This window comes from Podarcis erhardii, assembly GCF_964252035.2.
Source record: "Podarcis erhardii genome assembly, chromosome: 5".
Taxonomy (NCBI): Eukaryota; Metazoa; Chordata; class Lepidosauria; order Squamata; family Lacertidae; genus Podarcis; species Podarcis erhardii.
In genome coordinates this window covers 19,540,099-19,564,245 of record NC_138509.1, presented here as the reverse complement: position 1 = coordinate 19,564,245, position 24,147 = coordinate 19,540,099, and the positions used below count along the sequence as shown (strand labels likewise).

Genomic DNA, 24,147 nt, shown 5'->3' with positions numbered 1-24,147 from the left:
TCTGCCAGTGGTGCAGTGGGTCAGTGCATCTTGCTGTTAACCAGAAGGTTGGTGGTTCAAGACCACCCAGGGACAGCTGTGGGCAGGATTCCTGTATTGCAGGGGGTTGGACTAGATGACTCTGTGGACCCTTCCAACTCTATGATTCTATGAAGTGGAAAAAGGTTTTTTCTCAACTGGAGGCTGTTCCAAGACTGCAGTAGTTCGAAAGAGTTTAGTGAGAACTAAGTCATCAGAAGAAAATAATGTGGACTCCAGTTGTGGACTTGAATTGTGGTAGTGGGGAGTGGCATCCAGTGAGCCTGGAGCAAGTTGTGCAGCATGGACACTTCACCTTTCACAAGTTGTGGTTCATGTCTCAGTTGCGGGTGTGGAACAGAAGTGGCAGTCACCTAATTCCTCCAACAACATGGGCCAACTGGATGACACCAGGTGAAGGAATAAAGAATGTGTGTCAGCAAGCAAACATTTCATTTTAATATTTCATATGCGATGTAAAACTACCTAGAGCCAGACCAATTCTGAGCCATTACCAATTTAGATACCAGCATCGGGGCATCCCTCATGTTCCACAAGTACCTCTTCACAGTGGTGGAGCTTCATGCTCTGGCACTGGGGGGGCGGAGAGCAGGCGGGGGCAGGCCTGGCGTGTGTCCTGGGGGTGTGGTGTGCCGCCTGCAGGGACATGGCGCCCAGCGCAGGTGGAAGGCAGCCATGATGGCACCCCACTGGGATTGCACTGCTGGGGGCGGTGCGCTCCCCCCGCACTCCTTTTCGTTCTCCAGTGTCTCTACATTACTTGTCCCTATTGTCTCAGCAATGCACAAAGCCTCAACCAGTTCTCTAGGATTTGTACAACTTAAAGGTTCTTTTCAAAAACTTGTTTAATTTCAGCTATAATGGTACCTCGGCTTACAGACACTTCAGGTTACAGAATCTGCTAACCTGGAAGAAGTACCGTATTTTTCGCCCCATAGGGCGCACCGGCCCATAAGGCGCACCTAGTTTTTTGGGGGGGAAATAAAGAAAAAAAAATTATTTCCCCCCCAAGGCGCGAGGCTGGGGCGGGGGAAGCCCGAGCTTCCCCCGATCCCAGCCCCCAGAACAGGCTGCTCTCTGCAAGCCGGGGGAGCCCTCCCGCGGCTTGCGCAGAGCTACCCGAAGCCCCGGCACAACTGCTCAGCGCGCCGGGGCGTCGGGATAAGAGGCAGCGCTGCGCAAGCCGGGGGAGCCCGTGGGGAACTCCCGCGGGCTCCCACGGCTTGCGGATAGCTTCCTGAAGCCTGGAGAGGGAGAGGGGTCGGTGCACACCGACCCCTCTCGCTCTCCAGGCTTCAGCGAAAGCCTGCATTCACCCCATAGGACGCACACACATTTCCCCTTCATTTTTGGAGGGGAAAAAGTGCGTCCTATAGGGTGAAAAATACGGTACCTCGGGTTAAGAACTTTACCTCAGGATGAGAACAGAAATCGTGTGGCGGTGGCGCAGCGGCAATGGGAGGCCCCATTAGCTAAAGTGGTACCTCAGGTTAAGAACAGTTTCAGGTTAAGAACGGACCTCTGGAACGAATTAAGCTCTTAACCCGAGGTACCACTGTACTTCTGTTTTTAACAGTGTTTCTGTTTCTGGCCTGTACAATAAGTTTCACCCTGAGAGACCTTGCTGTTTATATGAATGTGTGTGTGTGTGAGAGAGAGAGAGAGAGAGCGCACTTTGTTACAACCTTGTAGTAGGCATTCGCAAATTCTGTCAGTTTTTATATTGTATAAATTTGTTAATAATAATAATAATAATAATAATAATAATAATAATGCAGCAAACTTTGCAAATAAAAAAAGGAAACATGTTTCTAAACATTCTCCAGAAATGAAGGAGATGGTTAGTTAGTGATATTTGAGAATGGACTGCAGCTCTAACATGAACTGATTTGGCACAAAGGCTCTTGGTCAACCTCTTGCCTAGACCCTGCTGTTGTCTGCCTAGCAATGGAGGCCGCTGCATTTGAAAGCTATGGATTTACTATTTTGAATTAAATTTCGGTTTAAAAAAACAACTACTATCCTCTTCGGTGGGTGCAAGAGACAGAGCCTATCAGAACCTCCTGTCAGGGGTAGAGCTTGGATGCATCATGGATTGCAAGTGGAAGAGATGTAGTAGAATGTTGTGGGCCTTTGCAAAATATGATGGGTCATAGATGGAACCTTGGAGGATAAGGAATTGACTGGCTTTTCAGACTCCAGTGTGGGTTACCTGATACAACGCGGTTTTATTGGAAAGAGCAGTAAAATACCATCTTGTTGGCAATTCTAACCCTTTGAAAGCAGGCCTAGTTAGTCCTTAATACATGAAAGGCTTTGTTAAACAAATTGTGCAACTGATGTGCAAGAAAAATCCAGCTCTGTTCTGAACACTAAAGATACCAGGTTTTCTGTGGGCAAGGAGGGATGGCCTCGACTATAGAGGGATAGGCATTTGACTGGGTGATGGCATAGGGGAGAGAGAGAGAAAATAAAGGCAGGAAAAGGAAGAGAAGGAAATATCCTTCCCACTCCTTGCTCCAGTTTTGTGTAATGTACATTATGGATGGTCCCTGTGAAAAGTTGAAGGAACTCTTTCTTAGTCATCCAAGAATGATTTTTCCAAAAAAAATCTCTGCCAAAGGCATTCCACCTTATCCTCTGGGGAATGTTCTCCATAGCATTTTACCTCACAAAATTTTAAATAAGGGTGGTCCACCCATTTATTAACATCTAAGGACATCTGAAGGAATACAGACTCTCTCCCACTATTAAGAATATTAATTCCATCCTAGTGATTATGTGCTTCCTGCTGGTTTGAGGCTTCGGAATAGCAAGCCCCTTGTGTTTGCTGGGTATGACCTTCGCTCTAGAGAGAGCGGCCATCCCAAGGAGGTAAGAGACACCAAGGGGCCATTCGCCAGGGAACAGTTAAAACAGCTGCAGGTTTCCCACAGAAAAATCTAAGACAGATGTAGGTCTGAGTTCTCCTTGTTACCATTTGACTATAAAATCCAGAACAGTGTGTTTAAGGCCTCTTTAACCAGTCACAAATGAACAATTACTTTTGATTTTTTTTATTGTTCTTCCTTTTTCCAGATTTTAAATTTTCCCTCTTGGATAGCCTTGGATGCCAAATATTTTCTCTTACATTTGTGTGTGTGTGTGGACTCTTTGAAATTTTCCTTCAAAGTTATACCACACAATGATTGTGGGAAGCTATAGCATCCAGAGACAAACCCTTAGTGTCTTTGAGCGTATGTTGAACGAAATAGGGTTAGTTTTTGTTTCTTCAACTGAGGGGGTGATTTGCTCAGTTTGATTATCTTAGGTCTCACAAACAAAGGCCATAAGATGCTTTCATTTGTCAAGGAAACAACTGTTTCAGCCTCTCCAAATTTAGGAGATGATGACATAGCAGTTGGGTTTCCCAGATTGATGGCAATGTCACAGATGGTTAGCCCCACTACTGACACTGGCCATTTTAGCAATATGCCCATCCCTACATAGAATGAGGTGGAGCTAACCTTAAAAAGGATTTTTTAAAAAAATAAAAAGTGTGGGAGGCATGTCCTGCAATACTTCAGAGGATAAACGTGTGGCAAATGCTATGGGGAAGCAAAAGATTAAAAGCAGCACATGAGAGGGCTGCTGCTTTTTATTTGATGCAAGCTCTATGCCTTTAACAGCTCTAAGGCAGGCAAAAAGGCCACAGGCATGGCAATTCCTACTGACATATGAACATGCCAAGAAGAGTTGTACCTATTGCATTCCAAAGGCACAAATCCCACCTGCACTATATATCTAAAGCAGTAGTATGCAACTTCAAACAATCATTCCTTGGGAACTGTAGTTTCTTAAGAGTGCTGAGCGTTATTAGTAGACCCCTATTCCTCCTCAAAGGGACGCGGGTGGTGCTGTGGGTTAAACCACAGAGCCTAGGACTTGCCGATCAGAAGGTCGGCAGTTCGAATCCCCGTGACGGCGTGAGCTCCCGTTGCTCAGTCCCTGCTCCTGCCAACCTAGCAGTTCGAAAGCATGTCAAAGTGCAAGTAGATAAATAGGTACTGCTCTGGCAGGAAGGTAAACGGCGTTTCCGTGTGCTGCTCTGGTTCACCAGAAGCGGCTTAGTCCTGCTGGCCACATGACCTGGAAGCTGTACGCCGGCTCCCTCGGCCAATAAAGCGAGATGAGCACCGCAACCCCAGAGTCGGTCACGACTGGACCTAATGGTTAGGGGTCCCTTTACCTGTTTATTCCTCCTCAAAGAGCTACAATTTCCAGTGTGGGTTAACCATCAATCCCTCTTCCCAGGGAACTCTGGGAATTTTTAACTCTGTAAGGTGAATAGGGAGGGAGGGGCAGTCTCCTTACAACTCTCAGAACCCATAACAAACTACAGTTTCCAGCATTTTTTACAGAAGCCATGACTGTTTAAAGTGCTGATGGGAGCACAGTGTCTAGGGTGGTAAACCTTCTATATAAAGCAATCTTTCAGTGGAACATAGAACAGTCTGACAACAGGTTCTAGTTGGTATTGGAATTTGTGATCAATGATTCTTTGCTTCCCCACAGTTACCATCTTAGGAAACAAACATTGCATGTGGAATATATACACCATGGGGTCTTGAGCAGTTGTGTGATGCCGATCTGTTTTTAAAAATAGACCCATTAGTAATTTTGTTTACCATTGAGAGGCTGTGGGGTGTTTGGCACCGTTTATTGATTGCAGACAACTTTATAGTCCAACAAAAGGTGGGGAAAGAGTGCTTATTCAAATAATCCATGTGGTGCTGAGATCAGGGAGAAAGGGATCTGTAAAATATACTCTGGTAACTTTCTCTTCGTCAGGCCTGCAACCGTGTGCATTGTCTGGCTGCTTAAATCCCAGCTAGACCTCTAAGTATGAGCCTTGGTTTCCTGTCATTAACTTTTGCAGCAAGTCAGAGAAATGATTTTTGTGAAGGGAAGCATAGACTGATACTGCTTTCCACCCCTTTTCGGTTGTTGTTTTTTTTTAAAAAAATTAGCATTGTTGTTCAGTCCAGTCATATGGTCACCAGCAAAGACAGTGCAATTTCAGATGTGGATCTTACTTCTATTCCCACTGAAAATCACCCTGTTTCATTTCTTTTTTTCCCCCCTTCGGCAGGCGCTGAGCAGCAGCCTCTATAAGAGTGCCTCTCCCTATGGCTCCCTTAATAACATAGTAGACGGCTTGAGCTCCCTCACTGAACATTTCTCCGACATATCCCTCTCCTCAGAAGCCAGAAAGCCCAGCAAGAGACCACCACCCAACTACCTGTGCCATCTTTGCTTCAACAAGGGACACTACATCAAGGACTGCCCACAGGTAAGGACAACAAAAGTCTCACCACAATGTTTGGCTGTGCCACCCGCTAAGAAAGAAGTGGATTGCTACCTTCCTTGAGAACATAAGCTAATGTGATATCTCACAATAATCTTCTCGGGGATTATTTGCTAGCTTTAGCAGTCTCTGGACTGATGATGCCGGAAAAGAAAACATACTGGTATCTTACTTATCCCACTCCCCCGCCAAAAGGAGTTTCTTACCCCAGCTGAGAGATCTTTGAAAACATTTAACGTTGCCTCTTTGTGCTTTATCTGTTTTGAAGAACACATCAGATATATTTCCGCCCTCTTTGCTAAATGCATTTCCATGATCGTTCAGCGGCAGTTATTGAATGGGACACTTCATTTAGAACAACTAAGTAATGTACATTTCAAGCAAAATTTAAAATAAAAAGACATATAGGAAGCAGAAAAAGCATCAACAACACATTTGGATCTTGGGAATTAGTCCCTGGTCTGAAATATCAGCTGCAAGGTTTGAGGAAGCCCTAGGCCACCCCTCCACCCCCACCACCACACAACTTTTTCTCTCCATTTTACCAGGTGGAGGAAGGGAATAGATGGGTCTCCTTTTCCCCCCTCCCTTCAAAAAACCAACAGAGAGGGAAAAAATGACCTGAACATTAATATGTATGTGAGCCAGGACACAGATGCAGTAAGAAACAATTTGGACCATGGTTTACAATCCTGACTTACCTTTCAGATTTGTCAACCACTAGGGTTCCCTGGTTTGGATGAAATGGGAAATTCTGGTTTAATGCAAGCTAGGAGATTGTGGTGGAGCCAGTGCATGACGGGGGGTCGGAGTGGGCAAGGGAGAAGAGTGGGGCGATAGCACGTGCCCACATCTTTATAAAGCATGGTTTCTGAAGCCTTGGGTGATTGTAAAAATGCAGTAACTGTCTTCCAGCCCCAGGCCTCCATTTGCACTGTGGTTGAAGAACCTTAAATGCTCTCTGGAAATGCTAAGTTTTAAAAATTCAACTCTATAGGGAATCTTGTGTTGTTGTTTTTCCCTCCAATAAGATTAGCTCTTCTCATTGCCCTGAGCAAAGATGGATCCATACTGAAGGTAGCAGCAGGGTTGTTGACAGAGAGGGAAAACCTCCAGCAAAAGAGCAAACATCCTTGCCAAAGCATTTGTCTCCAGCTTCTGCCAAAGTCTGCTTCCAGGCTCTCCCTCTGTCTCATGGCTTTCTAACCCTTCTCCATACACCTTAAGACTTTTTTTTTCCATAAAGAGAGAACATATGCAAGGCTTGTCATTCAAATCCTACAAGCCAAGCATGGGCAGATGGTTTTAAGGGCTCAGTAAGAACTGTTGTTGCCTCCCCCCGCCACCCTCAGTCTGGGCCAAATTGTTTAAGGGAGCCATTCTAGCATCGACACCTCTATCCTTAATATAATAGTCACAAGAGAATTCCATTGCTTTCAGTTAATTTGCGGCCATGTAAATGTTATATTGGAAGGAAGGAGGAAAAAGTCACTTCACTGGGTTTACCAGTAAGATAACATGATTTAGGGAAGCCTTATTCAATCTGGTGCCCTCAAGATGTTTTGAACTATTAGCTCCCATCATCTGTGGCCATTGATGGCCCCAAACCATTTGTAGCCCAAAACCATCTAGAGGGCACCAAGTGAGGAAGGCTGAATTCGGGCATATCTATACCTGGTTTAATAATCAGGCTGTCTTTTCAGAAAATCCTAGAATCCATCATTCTGCAAGGGGGCCTCTAAAAGAGAAATGTCAGCACTTTTCCAAGCTACAAATCTGAAGCCACTTTTGGGGATGTCATGGCAGTTAAAGTGGTATAACACTATCAAAAGTTTACACTACCACAATGAATTGAACAGGTCTTCCTAAGTAGCTTTGGAGACATCCACATGTCCACTCTCAAGCCATGGATTCTGTTGTGGTAGTATTCATTTTTCTAATAGAGAAACTGCAGTCATCCTGGGCACATGTCACATCAAAAAGGTTTACTAGTTTACATTTTGTCTCCCTGGGATTTGCAAGAAGTTTTTATACTCCTACCGAACTATAATCTCCAGAATTGATTGGGGAACTCCATGATATTAAACGTGATATAAAACTGGCATAATGTGGTGTAGCTATACCTACTTGGCATGCATCCAATGAAGTTATTGTATAAGTGAAATTATTTCTTGTTTGCACAATAAAACTTTCCCTCCTTCTTTCTCCTCTGCACCCCTCCCCAAATCTGCTCTGTGGGTACCCATAAACCTCTGGTGCAGATGAGGGAGGTGTGAGGGGCTCAAGGGGTGTAGTGGTAGGGGAAGCCCCTGCAAATCCTCCATATTCTCCAGAGTAGATGTGGTGGGGGTGTGCAAGGGCACATGGGGTGCAGAGTTGGGGAAGCTCCATTGTACAAGCAAAGTCATCTGTTCATTTTTAGTCACCCTTTGTCATTAAAAAAACCTCCAGTTGTTTCTGCAATATGGCGTGTCAGTTGCCATATTGACCAGCAGTTGACACCACTAATGAACAACACAGCTCCTCCTGCCTCTGCCCCAAATCCTTTTGTGAGTTCAACAAAGATCTTCAGAGGGCATGCCCTTCTCCCTATAATACCTGGCGATGCACCTCCAAAAATATGGAGCAGGGCTAATTCCAGTCCAGGAGTAGATGTTTGAGTGAAACTGGCTCATTGGGTCTAAACATTTCATGGGCGGGCTACCAGGGAGGCAAAGATTTTCTTTCTGGTGCTGAAATAAACTTTAAAACTCTCATCTGCTCCACTCTGAGCTCCCATTCCTGATTCAGCATGCATGAGAGTGCTAATGGGAACCAGATGTCAGACCCCCATCCCCCCACCCTCAAAAACTCAATATGCACTCCCACCCATTTGGTGCATCAGATTTCTTGGCGATTTAGAAAGCAGGAGGGAGAGGAGACCAGGAGAGATTCCTAGAACAGCTGAAACTGAAACTGCAAGACTGTTTCTAAGGGAGGTGGAGGAGGTAAACAGTGATAGCAAATCGAGGCTTCTCCAGCCACATAATTCCCCAAGGGAGAGAGGTAATGGACTGTGTGTGGTTGCTCTTTGTGTTCCAGTCCTCAGAGTGATTTCCTTTTTGTTGTTGTTAAGATTACCAGGGATAGAGTTGTGGGTACTGTAAGCTGCAAAAGCTCTAAACCTGGATGGTGATTTGGAGTAAAAAATATAGCAAAATTAGGGCCAAGCAAAAGCACCTCTCTGTTTCCCACAAGTATATTCAGCACTGAAGAAAAGTGGATATGTGCACAGTATTATTTTCAGGAGAAATTTACATCCTAAGGAAATACAGTGGTACCTCGGGTTACAGACTCCGCTAACCCAGAAATAGTACCTCAGGTTAAGAATGTTGCTTCAGGATGAGAACAGAAATCGTGCGGCGGCAGCACGAGGCCCTATTAGCTAAAGTGGTACCTCAGGTTAAGAACAGTTTCAGGTTAAGAATGGAACTCCAGAACGAATTAAGTTCTTAACTCGAGATACTGTCATGAGTTGGGATCTCAAAATCAAAGATAGGAAATGTTTGGTCTGCTTCTAAGCAAAAACTTGAGGTAAATCTACTATCTGGCCTGTTTGTTTTGTGTCCATCCAAGAAGACCTGCTCAATTCTGTTGAGTTCCAGAATCTGCTCCATTATAATTTATTTGAATTTAAGTGTGATTTCTGTGTAGCCGTAACAGCTGTAGGCAGATCAGTGTGCATTGAGTCTATGGTGGTCACTTGTGCATTGCCATAAAAGAGGAACTACATCATCAAAAAGGAAGGTAAAAAAAGAGATTAGTGATTTACATAAAATTGCCTATGATAATTATGTATGCAAAATACAACACATCTCATAGTAGGAAAGCCTGTGACCAAGAGTATGTCTCTCATAACAGCTGATCAGCTACTCATAACAGCTGATCAGCTATTTCAAGGCCCACCCCCCTCTTCTTATGGTTCATTTATATTTAAACCAGACTTGGACTGGGCAGCCCTTCAAACAGAGGACTCCTTCGAAGAGACTCTCCTCTGATAGCCCTTCCAATTGAGGACTGTTCTGTAATGTAGGTCACACTATTTGAGCCACACTTCTTTGTCTGTTGCTGCGTATCCCTTTCATTTGAGGAGATTGGGTTAAACCTGCCACAGAGCTGGGACAGCACTGCAACTTCTAGGGAAATTAGCAAAGAACATCTGGGCAGGTTTTGAATGCTTATAACTTATTTTTTCTTAGATCTTTGTGTCGTCAGGCTCCCCTCGCGCATATATATATATATATATATATATATATATATATATATATGATCTTCTCATTACATACCCTTATATTTTCCCCATGTCCATCCCTATTGCAGTTGATGTTTAGGATGAGCTAAGTTTAGCAACCACTGTGAATAAAAGTCTGAAGTGTTTGAGAAGAGAGGTGGGGGCGAATGAGAGATGGTGTTGGTGAGAGAATGCAGCTGCCTGTTTGACATCTCCCATCTGGTGTAAGTGATATGAGAGCTAAAGCCAGCCAGCCAATGAGGAACTATGCCTTTGCATTCCCCAAATGTTACCTCAACATGCGGTGTATCCAACTCCCATTTAGATGAGTGGGGGGGGGGGATGGCAGTGACTTTCCTTGTCGTAGCCATTGACATCTCGTTTATTTCTACCTGCTGGCATTGTAAAGATCTTTGGCTAGGGAGAAAACTAACAATTCGCTGCAAAAATGCACCACCCAATCTTCTCCATTTGCCTATCTTCAATCTCAGTTCTGTTTATTTACATCTTTTGAAAATAAACAATTTTGAAAATAAACAATTTTCTCTCTAAAAGGGCAAAAACACCCCATGTGGTTAACCATCAAATTCCAAAATCCCTCTCTCTTCTCCCTTTTTCTTTCTTTTGTTGTCAGGATTTTCCACATCAATGAGGCAATGCCTTTCATGGCAACTTACCTAGTGCCCAGAATTCCTTGTTTATAAATTTCCTTTGAAGGAAAAGTGGCATGTACCCGAAGGAGAATTTCCCTGTGGTATAGCAATGAATGAGGGTGCAAATCTTCATTCATTAAATCTAAAGAAAAATTTATCCCGGAGAGTATAATTTCAGATTGCCATTTGGGAAACTGTGTGATTGAATGCTCCCTCAGATAAAAATAACAACTCTGTCAATAGAAAACTTGTGTGTTAGAGAGAAGCGTTTTAAGTTACTTTCACCCAAATGTGCTAATTTTCTATGTGTAAGCTTTTATATTGGGCAGCATTCGGTCATAAGATCACCCACTTGCAGTCTGAAGTAGTTTTATCATATGATCTGTTTTTGTGTGTTGATAGCTTTAATCCCATCCCCAGGATATTCTCTTATCAGCAGACTTTGCTCTCACAATCCTGTTAATGACGTAAGTTATTTTTCTTTCTTAGCAGTTTCCCTCTCAATCTGCCTACCACTACTCTTAATGTCCCATTCAGACCCTTCCTCCGCTGTTCTGGGAGCTACTCCTGGGCCTGCATATAGCATACAGTATAAATGTCTAAAGCACAAATCTCACTCGCTGACAGACTTGCAAAATCTGGAACTCCCATTCAAAATAAGAGTCAAAACCTGTGGGCCATGCTTTTCATTCCAGCCAAACAAATTCCACAGCTGGAAAAGCAAATTTGCCTTTATTTTCTAATTGTCAGGAACAAATTTGCCAGAGACAAAAAAACATGATGCCTTGTTGAGGGCCATGCTGGGACGCAGGCTCCAAAACTGAGGTCAGGATGACAAAAGCTGAGAACAAAGAGATGGGGAAGAGGCAAAAAGGCCCAAGTGGGATTCAGGGAGGGCAAAGGCAGAGCAAAGTGAAAGCAGAAACAGCAGGCGGTGCAAATAAGGCTGAAGGCACAGCTAAGGAGCAGTTGACCAGCCTGCCAGCAGCCCCTTCTTGCTTCCTTTTAGAGGGGCTGTGGGAGCCACAGAAGGCAGGGAACATGTATTCCAAGACAGGGCAGGGCTGAGGCACAACTGGGGACAATTGTGTGCAATTTTCCACCCTGATCCAGCAGCTGGTACAGAAGTGCCAATCAGGAGAGAAAGCTGAAGGCTGAATTCAGTACTTCTTTTCTCTTCCCTCTCCCATCATGCTCCGAGGGATGTACATGATTGCAGGTTATTTCAGAAGTAGAAATACAATGTGCAGTGTTGGGTTTGGAGCACCATGTATTTATCCCTCCTTCCCACCTCTATCTATCTGTCTTACCTATATCTATCTATCTATCATCTATCTATCTATCTATCTATCTATCTATCTATCATCTATCTATCATCTATCTATCTATCTATCTATCTATCTATCTATCTATCTATCATCTCTCATCTCTCATCTATCTTATATGTCTCTCTCATCCAGGAGTCGCTCACATGATGCCCTCCAGAAGCTGTGGGAGTCCACTCCCATCAGCCCCATCCAGAATGGCCAATGGTCAAGGGTGATGGGTGTTTCACTCCCAACAACACCTCAAAAGCACCACGTTAGCTGCCCCAATCTAATTTACTGTTTAAACATAAATTTGAATTTTTAAAGGAGGCTATAAGTATGAATCTTCCCAACTGCTCACCTTGAAGTTCCTGAAAAGAAAAAAAGGCAAGTCCTGCCATTCTTATTACTTTTAATACTTGGACTGGCAGGTCCATTGGTTGTTTATTAGATTTTATATCCCAAGTGTTACATAAGATTTATTCATAAGATTTATTCATAACAGGCATGGGCTTTTCATGATCCCTCCACTCCACCCCTAGAGCAAACATGTGTACTTCGGGTGGGGGGGGAGTGTTAATTGGTATGTGAGGATTTTTTGTGTTCTAGTTTTTATTATGCATTTTTGGTTTTTATCTTATATTTTTAATGTTGTGAACCTCCCTGAGATCTATGGACGAAGGGCGGTACACAAATTTAATAAACAAATAATAATAAATAAATCTGGTAACAGTCTGGAAGCACCCAGGGTCTAGATTCATTGTTACTTATAGTTGTACTTGATTGCTGTTTCAGGAAGGCCTTCATACACCTCACCTCCCTTGACAATTCTTTTCTCTTTTGGTGGCGGAGGAGCATATAACCCAATGTATTTCGGGGATTTTTATTTTACAAAACCAGCAGCACCTTTTTGGTCAAATGTTTAATTCATCTCTCTCCATAAAAGCTGCTCAATCAGGAATCTTAATTAAACTGTTCTAGTGCCTTGGTCTTCATCTTGGTACATGCTCACCTTTCTTTTAGATGGGGGAGAGCAGTTAAGATGCTGTTTACTTCTGCATTGAATAGACAGCACTGGTAAGGAACAGGGGCTGTTTCCAGTTGTGTGTTGCAAGGAAATGCGGATGTGCACTGCTCTAAGCATTGCAAGACACATAGAAAGCCACCCCTACTCACCCACTGCAGTGACTGGAAATCTTTCTGTGCACCTTCTATCCAGATGTGCATCACAGTAAGGATGTGTGTCCAAACATATGTCCAAAATTGATCTGTGGACACAGTTCCTGGTCCAGCAAACAAGCTGTGCATGTGGATCTTTGCTTTCACCTGTGGATCTCCCTGGCTGACTTGGAGAATAGAATCATGGTGTTCGAAGGGACTGCAAGGGTCATCTAGTCCAACCCCTGCAGTGCAGGAATCTTTTGCCCAACGTGGGGTTCGAGCCCATGACCCTGAGATTAAGAGTCTCACGCTGGGCTAAGCCAGTAACCTGACAAGTTCTGCTGCCTGTTTGCTCCAGTAAAAATGCTGCTGGGAAAGGCTTTACTGTAGCTCAGTGTAGGAACACATCTGAAAGGACCCGGCTTCACTTGGTGGCATCTTCAGGTAGGGTTGTCTGAAACACTGGAAAGCTGCTGACAATCTGTGCAGACAAAAAATCAGCTGGATGAACCAATAGTCTGATTTAGTATACAGCAGCTTCCTTTGTTCCTAGATGTTTCACATGAGATAAAATTCAGGGTTTGGAGCTGCACACTCAGAGGCAGGGTTGATTGGCAGCGGTTTCAACTGAGAGGTCCAAACGCTCCGTTTTTTTGGATCCCTTTGTAATTAGTTTAAATCGTAGCTGGGGTGATTGTGCCCTTCAATTTTGCTAAGTAAATAATCCAAGTATTATGTAACTTCTCCTTTGTGGTGATTGTTCAGATGAGACCCTTAAAACCATGTTTTCCCTCCTCCATAGAACACAAAATCTTAGATGCTTTTGTAAGGTCAGAGACCTGCCCTCGCTTCAGAACAACTCCTTAAACTAATCTCCTCTGGGCCAAGCCAAGGCTTCCTCCACCCTCACATAGTCTGATCATAACATGCATTCAATACCACATGAAACAACCCAGAAACCCACACTCTGCAGAAAATCAACAGTTCTTAAATCAGTTATGCAAGTGTGTATATTTTGATCTGGATTCACAACTTGCTTGATATATCTTATGTGGCATTTGGGGGGGAAAAAACATACTGTATTCTAATGTTTGTCCCAGAAGGAAGGTTAGACTTCAGCAGAGATTGAGGTGCAGTAGGCTGTGGGTTGGAACATATGGTGAAGGACAGGAAGTCATTATGTAATCATTTGTTTGCTGGTCTGGCTGATTAATATCCTCTAGTTTCCCCCTCTAGCCAGAGTTTAGTGGTGGTGCAAAGCTCTTCCTTGCTTGACATTCCTCAAGCCATGGATCTTCAGGTTCAAGAGTGTGGCAGGCTTGAGTCGTAGCATTATTTAGCAGAAACCACACACATGCTTTGCACAATAATAAGAACTAGAAATGCATAACAAAGTCACACGTTCTCAAGATTTCAGAGTCTGCACTAGAGACCACGTTTCTTGTGCCACAGTATGATGCAGCTCCCTGAGAGAGTCCTTTTTTTTTTGCTTCCTTAAAACTCTTTCTTTACCAATTCCATAAATGAAATTTCATGCAGAAATTTGCAAGCACTAAATAAGCAATCCCAACTCAATGAAAAACCACCTAAGGAATATCTAGGCTGTATACTTGATTTGTTTTATACCAGTTAAACCAGCATGGCTCTTCCCAAGAAATCTATGTATGTGTCATGTGATAGAATACACATTCAAACATAAATACAAATGCAATTTTATCACAGATGAAGAAGTTCATGCGAAATTGATGCAGAGCAGGAACTGTCTATCCCTGATGGCAACCTGAATAGGCTGGATAGATTTTAAGTTTATCAGCATCTGGAACACAGACAATCCTTCCTCTAGTATCAAACTATTTTGAGATACAGGAAGCAGGACAGACCACCTCCCCCTCAATCCCTTACAGCTTTGGCAACTCCTAGACGAATACACCATAACATCTTTAGCATGTTGTTCAGTCTAGCCCTGACATTTTATGTTGAATGGCACAGTTCCTTCTGCTTTAATTCTTTGCTACACTGGACATTAAAACTTGAAGAGGAAATAATACTAGTTTAGTTGTTTAAGAGAGGAAAATATGGCTCCCTAACAATACAGCCTGCAATTTTATAAATCTTACTTGCTTATATGGCTGTGAAGAATAAGCTCTGTCATATCTAAAGTAAACAGAAGCCGTCATGGTCACATCACACCAGCAATTCAAGCCTTAGCTGCACAATTCTGTAGTCCTGGTCTCTTTATATGTCTGGTGAAAGCCCACGTGGTTATAATGTAAATTCAGAAAATAGGTGACACCCTAGGAAAGACTAGGGATGGGGAGTTGGTTTACTGAGTAGGGATGGACGCCAAAAAGAGGTTGGTGTAAAAGATGCACCAACACCCACGCAGTGAGTCCACTTTTCTTCAAAAAGGAAATCAAAAGAGAGGGGTTTCCTGCCAGATGTGGCAAATTACATAAAGGGGATGTTGCTTTCAGTATAGTTTGCTGATCCAGCAGTCCCACTACTTCCGTTTGCTCAAGTTCAACAGCTGAGATTGAGCCTCTTATCTGTAGCAGAGAGCTTCAGATAAACTATAAGCAGTTGTTGCCTCATTGCGCGCAGAGAATTTGTGTGGAAGATTGGTGGAGTATTATTTAATAACTCCAAGAATGTGGAAGGTTTCTAGTTTGCACGGGGCATTTCCTTAGGTGCAATAAAAGTAGCTCATGCGCAATGTTCTTTCAGTGATTCTCAACTAGGGTTGCTCAGCTTGAGAAACCAGGCCTGGGGTTCAGCATCTGTCAGGGCTTCCAGGGACCACTGGGCTTCAGGAACCCACATGCCTATCCGTTGCACATAGAACTACAGTGTCATCATGATTCCACCCCAGTTCCCTTTGCTCTTCATCTTTCTCCTGACACTGCCACAATGGGGTGTGTGGTCTCATTAGCAAGACTGTGCACAGGTCATCTTTGCAGGGCTGTCAGAAATATAACCATATACTCTGAAGTGGTGAAGGATTCCCACATATTCTCCCAGAGGAGCACAAGATGCTTCATAAAGCCATACCCTTTCCTTAATAAATGCATGGTACCTGTGGAACTTAAAGCTGGTATCCAAAGGAGCGCTAAGTCACTTGTTCAGTTAGGGCAAGGATATCTGCTTGTCCAACAGAACTTTCCTCTTCTTCCTTCCTTGTGCCCCCTAAATCTGTTGTAGGCTTTCCCCCAAACCTCTGAAGCAGATTTGGAGAGGATTCAGGGCATGCCTTGGGGGAGGTGGGGAAGGACAGGAGGGGGGGGAAGCTCCATTGCACAAACAAATCCTTGCACTGACACAACCCCCTCAGGCTTATTAGGTTTCACCATGAAGTTGATCCCACACCTCCAAAGTTTTTATTCAAAGCCGTAAGGGCTAGAAGCCAACTTTAAGCAAACGTTGATACTACAACATTCTGCATGTTTGCACAAAATTAAGGCATACACACAGGCATGCACGCCCATGAAAAGCAGCCCCACAGCAATTTTCCACTGTGAACTGTTTACCGAGTTGCTCTGGTCCTAAGCGTTACTGATTGTCCTTGACTCTGGAGAGAGCAGGACAGGAAGCAGGTCACAGGGAAGGAGGGATAGAAGAAGACAGACCTAAGCCTGGAAGTTTGGATTGAGAAAGAGGAGGCTAAAAGGAGAGGGGAAGGGGAACTAGAAAAAAAGAGGAGGGGCAGAGGGATGAAGGGGTACACATGGCCAAGAGTGCAGAGGTAAGGAAAGCTGAAGTTAACGAAATGATATAACCCGCCAAACCTTTGACCACAGACTTCTAGTTTTATCTGGAATTTAGTGCATCAACAACATCAAGGCAAAGAAGGCTGTGTGCTTGTGTGGTCTCCAACGCATTACTAAGAATATGCTGGAGACAATGAGGAGGGATTGCCCCTTTTGATGAGCCGCATACATGATAGTTAAGATGCTATTACAGTGAATGATGAAGAGGTCCGTGAACTGCTGCGTATTCAAAGGGAGCATAAACTCCAAACTTTCTCTTTTGAACCTCATCTGACCTCCTGGGGCCTGCCAAGCTGGACTGGAAAGCAATGGAGAGCTGGCCCTTTAACAAGTTATTGCTGTGTCTGGCTAAGCCAGCCATTCCACACCCCCCCCAAAAAAAGAGAAAGGGAAAAAGAGAGCAAGCCTTTCCCATGGTATTTTGGAACCCCCCCCCCCCCCCGCTCTCTGGCTCTGCCTACAACCTGGAGGAACCGAATCGTGTGGAAAATAGCAGCGTCTACCAAATTCTTTGATCTTCAGTTGTCGGCTGTAGGGATTATGTTACTATTTTGCCCGTTCCCAGCCCTTATTTACATGCTTAGGTTTTAGCAAATCATTTGTCCTCATTTAGGTATGTGGAAACCTCATTGGAACCATAAGGAGAGTTCTAAATCTTAAAGAGAGTCAGCTGTGTGGGTGGAAATGAATATCCCTGGCCAAGCATCCCCAACTCAACCCAGCCAGCTACTGCAGAGGCAGAAGAAAGAGCAGTTAAATAGTCCATCAGTCGAGGCTTGCTCATTTTAGGAATTACCCCTAGAAGTGGAAAAGTAGTTGCATCTATCTATCCATCCACCCATTTGTCTGTATTGCCTATCATTTTCCTACCAAAAACAGGTACTCAATTTACACTAATAAAATTAATGAAGAAATTAGATAATTTTTAAAAAACTGATATCCATACATACTGAGAGTGACAGCTCAATCCTATATGTAAAGTATCTACCTGGAAGGAAATCCCATTGATTCCAATAAGGTTTTGCCCCAGGTGAGAGGGTGTAGCCTGACAGCCTGAGGTTCACTCATAATAGGCTGAAGTGTGTTTGATCAGAACCTATGCATACTACTTCAAGTACACAGATATTATACCCGGCGAAGGAGGTTTCTACCAAACTAAACTATTCTGCTGGTGTGGTTTCATTTACCTGGGTTTCATTATCTTGGAAATACGGATTTTGAAATCCTAAAAAATGCATGTAGGCATTGTAGGCATGGTAAGGGTATGAAGCTCTAAACAGGCAAGAGAACTGAAGGTGATGTGACTGAGCTATGCTCTCCTGTGCATAATGTTTATTTTTTCTGTCTCAGTGCAATCTCTGCTCAAACAGGGTTTGCAGGCTTTTGTCATGCCTCAGAAACCTGAAAAAAGGTGTTTGAGCAGCTATGACAGCAACATGACGATGTATGTGATGGCTGCCGACCAGCCAGCATTTTCCTGGGCCAACAAGTGAGGCAGCGTTCTGTGAGGTAACCTGCATTAGGATTCAATAGGCTGGAGAATCAGGATTCCTACAGTATCCATCCATCAGCTGCCAGGCTTTGCTCAGGGAGTCCTGTACTTTTGAAAACAAGAGTTGGGAACTATAGAGAAGACCACAGGCAACAATGCCTAAGCCACACCAGCTTCAGCTCTGTTAACAATGTTGAGTTGAGCATCATATCTAATTTGCCAATGGCTATTTGAAGCGTTGTTGTGACTGGCAATTCATGCTAGCATGTCTGTGTGTTTATCAGGTTTTTATTACAGGTAGGTAGCCATGTTGGTCTGCTGTAGTCGAAACAAAATTAAAAAATTCCTTCCAGTAGCACCTTAGAGACCAACTAAGTTTGTTATTGGTATGAGCTTTCGTGTGCATGCACACTTCTTCAGATAAGAAGGTATCTGAAGAAGTGTGCATGCACACGAAAGCTCATACCAATAAAAACTTAGTTGGTCCCTAAGGTGCTACTGGAAGGGTTTTTTTATCTGGTTTTTGTTTGCAGTTTCTCTGCCAATGATTTTTCGATCTGGGCTGAAAATGGTGGTAGACACTTTGTTCTGTTCTTTTGTCTTGTTTCGCACTAATTTTTGGCCTCTCATTTGGAGTAGCCCAGAGAGCTGTCTTCACCTAAGCTGATCTAAGTAGGCCCAGTTAGATACCTGCTCTCACATATCTGACTAGATTGATGTAGGGCCACAAAAGTGCTTGAGTTGCTGGACTTTGTGTTTCCTTCATGGGATGCACTCTGCAGGCAGGTGACAGCCAGACATCTCATGCCACTGTTCATTTGGCCTGGAATTTATTTATTTTACTTTGCTCCATGCAGCTGCTTCTCAGCTGGTAAAAATAGGCTGCTGCTAAATCTGCCTTGGCACCTCTCACTTTACTAAATAGAGGTAAAATGGGGACCTTGTGCTTGCAGATTAAAAGCATGCATGCACAAGAGCTTTGTAAACACACAAACTGACCAGGGAGAAGGCGGAGCTGAGTTTAAAAGAACTCATACAACCAATTGGAGTGCACAGGCAGCTAGATGTTTCCCAACGGTTCTGATCATGGAAGTCAGTTGGGCAGTTGAGTCATTTTAGATTCAATAGTAATATTAATATTTTACAGCCAAAAATATTTACTTTTAGAATGTGTTAAGAACAACCTACCATCACAGGAGCCCACCCCTGTTATTTCAGCACAAGTCACTGTTGGCTGGCATAAACCCTGACTGGGAGGCAGGTCCAAATCTGTGCCTTTCACTTAGACTTCCTCTGTGCAAGGTCTTCACTTCTTTGTACAGCACAGTGATTGTATAAAAAGTCTTGGGAAACCCACACTAAAATTCTTCCCTTTGGTGGCCTTCGTCTGTTAGCTGCTTCTGTTACCGAAGGCAAAATTTCCTCCTCCCATACACACTGGGAACCCATAGTCTCTGTGGCTGGGTCACTGAGCTGAGCATCCCCACTGCCTGATTGGAAAGAGGAGTGGTCATTAGCAGGGAGAAATGAAGTGGAGGGTTGCATCTCCCTATTAGTGATTACTTAGAAAATTTCAACAGCCAGATTCCAGTTGGAGACAAGCAGCAAGTTCATTTGTTGTTGGCGCATTTTGAACCTGGCTGTTGACCACTTGCAACCACATGAAGATGCCCAAGCACCAGGATGGTGCCCAATGTCTCCACTACCTGGAGGTGCAATAATAATAATAATAATAATAATAATAATAATTATTATTATTATTATTATTATTATTATTATTATTATTATTATTATACCCCACCCATCCGGCTGGGTTTCCCCAGCCACTCTGGGCAGCTTCCAACAAAATATTAAAATACAGTAGTCTATTAAACATTAAAAGCTTCCCTAAACAGGGCTGCCTTCAGATGTCTTCTAAAAGTCTGGTAGTTGTTTTTCTCTTTGACATCTGGTGGGAGGGCGTTCCACAGGCGTACCAAGAAAGTTGTGTATACTGGACCGATGCCTGGAGATCCTTGGATCTTCCTGTTTTCACACACTAACAACACATCATGTAGAATTCTATCCATTATATTTTATGTACACAATCAGAATGAATCTTTGGAACCAAAAATCGTATTGGAAAATACAACTTTTGAGATGGTGACTATAACCCTGGTTTCAGGGGCCATTTGACACCTAGCTTATGTATCTGAGTTTCTAAGACAGTTACAGGGAAAAGGCTATTGTCTGCAAATGTCCTTGATAGAAGTTCCATCCCCCCCCAATAATCTTGATTTGTTTCTAAATTTCAGTAGATTACTCAGTGCTTAACTCAAATGGTGACACCACCCAAGAGGGAGGTTGAGTTGTTTCTTATATATATCAAAACATTAATAGAGAAGTGTAAAATAAAACACAAGTGTACCCTTTTGTAATAAACGTGCCCTGGTTCCATTACCAATTCCAATGTCTGTTTTCTTATAAATTCAATCAAGGAGTGCAGAATAAAGCACAAATATTTTGATAATAAACAGAGAAACTCCTCTTAGTAACAGTTGGCCAGAAATTGCTTTCTTGTATTTGTTTTGGATGTGGCAATCCTTACTGAAAACTCTGTGCAGTCCGACAGCAATCTTATTTGGTGATTCAGAATGAGTGGTCCTATCTCCTGCCAAAATAATTAAATCGAACATTTTCAAGAGATGCATTAACTTGCTCTCCTGCTTTCTCCTTGGCATCATTTTCACTGAGTTTGGAAAAAGTTATCAAAACTGAGTATTTGGTCCAGAATTGGCTGTGAAACCTAATACGAGATCAAATAGTGCGGACAAGTTTCAGAACTGATCATTGTTTCTCAAGTGCTGAGCTAAGGTCATGAGAACATCAGCAAGTAAGTAAAACAAAGATCCATGCAGTTCTGCGTTCCATCTCCAACAGTAGCTAGCCAGATACTCCTGGGAAGCTCATTAAATAATTAAATAGCCAGGTTCTGGGAAACCTGGGATAATAGAAATCCTTGAGAAATCTCACTCTTCCCTCCATTTTCAACTTATTATTTCCTTCTGCTTCCTATTTTTAACCTGCTACCAATCCGTAAGAAGGTCTATCCACTTATCACTACAATAGCTAAGTTCCTTCAGCAGCCCTTGGTGAGGATTTTGTCCAAATCCAAATACACATTGTTGATTGGTTCACCCCTACATGTTTTTTGTTTTTGTTTTTTTTACAAAAGACCATTGAGAAAAGGCTTCACTTTTCAGAAGCCATGCTGATTCCTGCTCAACAAGGCCTTCTCTTTTGTATTTTTAACCATGCTAGCCTTGATTTTGCTTCCCACCAATTTAACTAGAAGACACATTCTGATAATGGATCTGTAACTTCTCAGTCTCCTCTTGGTCCTTTATTATTATTATTTAAGGGGTTACACTTCAACCATTGAAATGTCTGTTGATTTTGAGGTGTCTGATTATATTGATGTTACATATTTTAGCTCAACAGTTTCACATTTGGATTCATTAAAAGCTCTTGGGTGAATGCCATCTGGCCTCAGTCACTTTTAAATTTATTTATTTATTACTGCTGGCCCCCAGATTGCCCCACAAGGGCTGAAACAAAGAAAAGATAACACATTTTGTTGTTGAGGTTTTGACCCAACGACCCTGGCTGTACCACTTCCATGATGTTGTGCCTTTTAAAACAAGTCTGTACATGTCAGCAGCTGATGCTGTGCTGGACCTTGGTAACAAAGGAATTCATAACCATCAGATGCAAAATGCCACCGATTGTCTTGTATCATGCCCACCCAGTCATGCCCAGTTTGAAGTGTGGGGCAGAGATTCCCAAATGCCTGCTGCTTCACCTACTTTCCTTTAATGGTTCCACAGGTTTCTGGAGCCAAGTGAGGATTACCAATTAAGATCCACCCTCTATTGTGTGGGCAGGTAATCCCTCCCCCTACCTGGCCTGGTTTCCCTGGCAACGCTTCCCCCAGGTGGGATTGGACAACTCACTGGGGTAGGCGGGGACCTCCAGGTATCCCACCTGAGGGAAGGCAAAGCCTATGCTGATGGGGCCACTCCAGATCCAGGGCTGCACGCGTCCACGCAAAGGACGCCCCCCGTTTTAAGTGGGGAGCGGTCATTCTTGCCAGATGGAACATAAACCTCTGAACGTGCCTGCAAGCTACCCAAATATAAGGGTTTGTTGGTTGGTTGGTTTTGGATTAGTTAACTGGTTCTGAGGTCCCCAGCAGATATGGTGATAAATCTGAATCTTGACTATTCTTCTTCTTCTTCTTTGGCCATCACTCTTAGCTGAGTAAGATTGTCTTCCATAAACACGGTTTTAAAAATGAGTCTGTAAGTGACTGTGGAGGCCAATTCTGGATCCACACGTCCTTCCACAGTGGGGACATTGGTTTCTGGGTGGGAGTTGACCACGGTGTGGATTTGCCAAGCGTGCCTTCCTCTTAGCGCATTTCTCCCTTGCGTCCTGAGTTCTAGTGTCTTCAAAGCCCATGACACCTTTGGTTGTTCTCCAACTGTAGTGCTCACAGGCCAGTGTTTCCCAGTTGTCAGTGTTTATACTACATTTTTTAAAGATTTGCCTTGAGATAGTCTTTATACCTCTTTTGTTGACCACCAGCATTACGCTTTTACTTTTTAAGTTCAGAATAGAGTAGTTGTTTTGGAAGACGATAATCAGGCATCCGCACAACATGATCAGTCCAACGAAGTGGATGTTCAAGAATTATTGCTTCAACACTGGTGATTTTTGCTTCTTCCAGTACATATTAGTTCGCCTGTCTTCCCGAGTGATGTGTATAATTTTTCAGAGACACCGTTGATGGAATCTTTCGAGGAGCTGGAGATGGCGTTTATAAGGGGTCCATGTTTCACAAGCATATAGTAAGGTTGGTAGCTCCCGCCGGGCTCCCAAGGCTTGCAGACAGCTGCCTGCCGCCCGAAACCCAGGGAGCGCAACGGAGCGCACCCCTGGCTTCGGGCAGCTCTCCCCAAGCCTTGGGAGCCCAGAGGAAGTTCCTGCCGGGCTCCCAAGGCTTGTGGGATAGCAGCCTGTTCTGGGGGCTGGGGTCGGGGGAAGCTCAGGCTTCCCCCACCCCAGCCCCATGCCTGGGGGGGGGGAAATAATTTTTTCCCCTTTATTCCCCCCCCAAACAAAACTAGGTGCGCCCTATGGGCCAGTGCGCCCTATAGGGTGAAAAATACGGTAGGTGCTAAGGAAATGTGTTTAGGGGTGACATTGGTGGCTGCTCCTCATGGTCCCTTTAGTCCTGTCTGTTCAACTCTGTACCTTTCTGCCTGGCTTCAGGTTCTGTTTGTTATCATGCTAGAGCTGTTGGGAACTGGATTTGTAAAATTTAGGTTGTTCAGGGTCTCGCATCTTTGTTGCATCCAAAAGTCTGGTGGGATATATGAAGATTTTAGTCATTATTAGCAATTACCCTAATAAGCCTCTGATGCAGTCTATGCACATGTAGTTTGCAGTGCGTTTGCAGATTTATCTGAGACAGGGATTGCTTTTTTTGCAGATAGAATGGCTGCTCTCTGATTCCTTCCCATTGCTCTGTGTTAATTCTGTGCTAATGACTTCAGAGGGTGCTGAAGTCCAGAAGTGGCACTGCAGATGTGTCACCCCTATCATCATGACACTTTAGGGTGCTTCCACTCTGAGGGTTTTTAGCACCACCCACTCCTCATTTCCCCACTTACAAGCTCTGTAAACTTTCAACACTGCAAGCAGTTATGCTCCCCTGTCTTCCATAGCAACGTTTTCCCCCATTCACTTTTTGAAGGACAAAGAGTGGGAATTCCACATTGAAACTCATGGTGTGGGAACAGTCACTTCGTTCACACACATCGCAATTGTGCCCTGCTAGGTGCTTGAAACTTCAGTGACCAAGCTTATCTGCACCATTGGCAACATAGAGTCAAGTCCCACTGGCACCCATGATTTTTCCGGTTGAACAGCGAAACTCAAGAAGGGCTGGATGTTCACTTAATATGAACCCTGAACAGCCAGAAATTTAGAAGCTAACACTTTTCCTGGCAGGGTAAAATCATCTGCTAATTTTTGCATGTAAGGCTGCAACCGTCCCGGGGCGGAGGAAGC

The 24,147-nt window shown here is 43.7% G+C and overlaps 1 protein-coding gene across 2 annotated transcripts in view; it reads left to right on the top strand.

Moving 5' to 3' along the window:
• ZCCHC24 (zinc finger CCHC-type containing 24) overlaps window positions 1–24,147 on the top strand; it is a 109,548-nt gene that overhangs the window by 23,193 nt on the left and 62,208 nt on the right. For both annotated transcript variants that reach the window (XR_014157095.1, XM_081864434.1), the window contains exon 2: window positions 5,171–5,371. Coding sequence is in view for 1 of the 2 variants with exons in the window: in XM_081864434.1 (XP_081720560.1) it covers window positions 5,171–5,371 (201 nt within the window). In the remaining variant the exon portion in view is untranslated. The remainder of the gene's footprint in view (window positions 1–5,170; window positions 5,372–24,147) is intronic.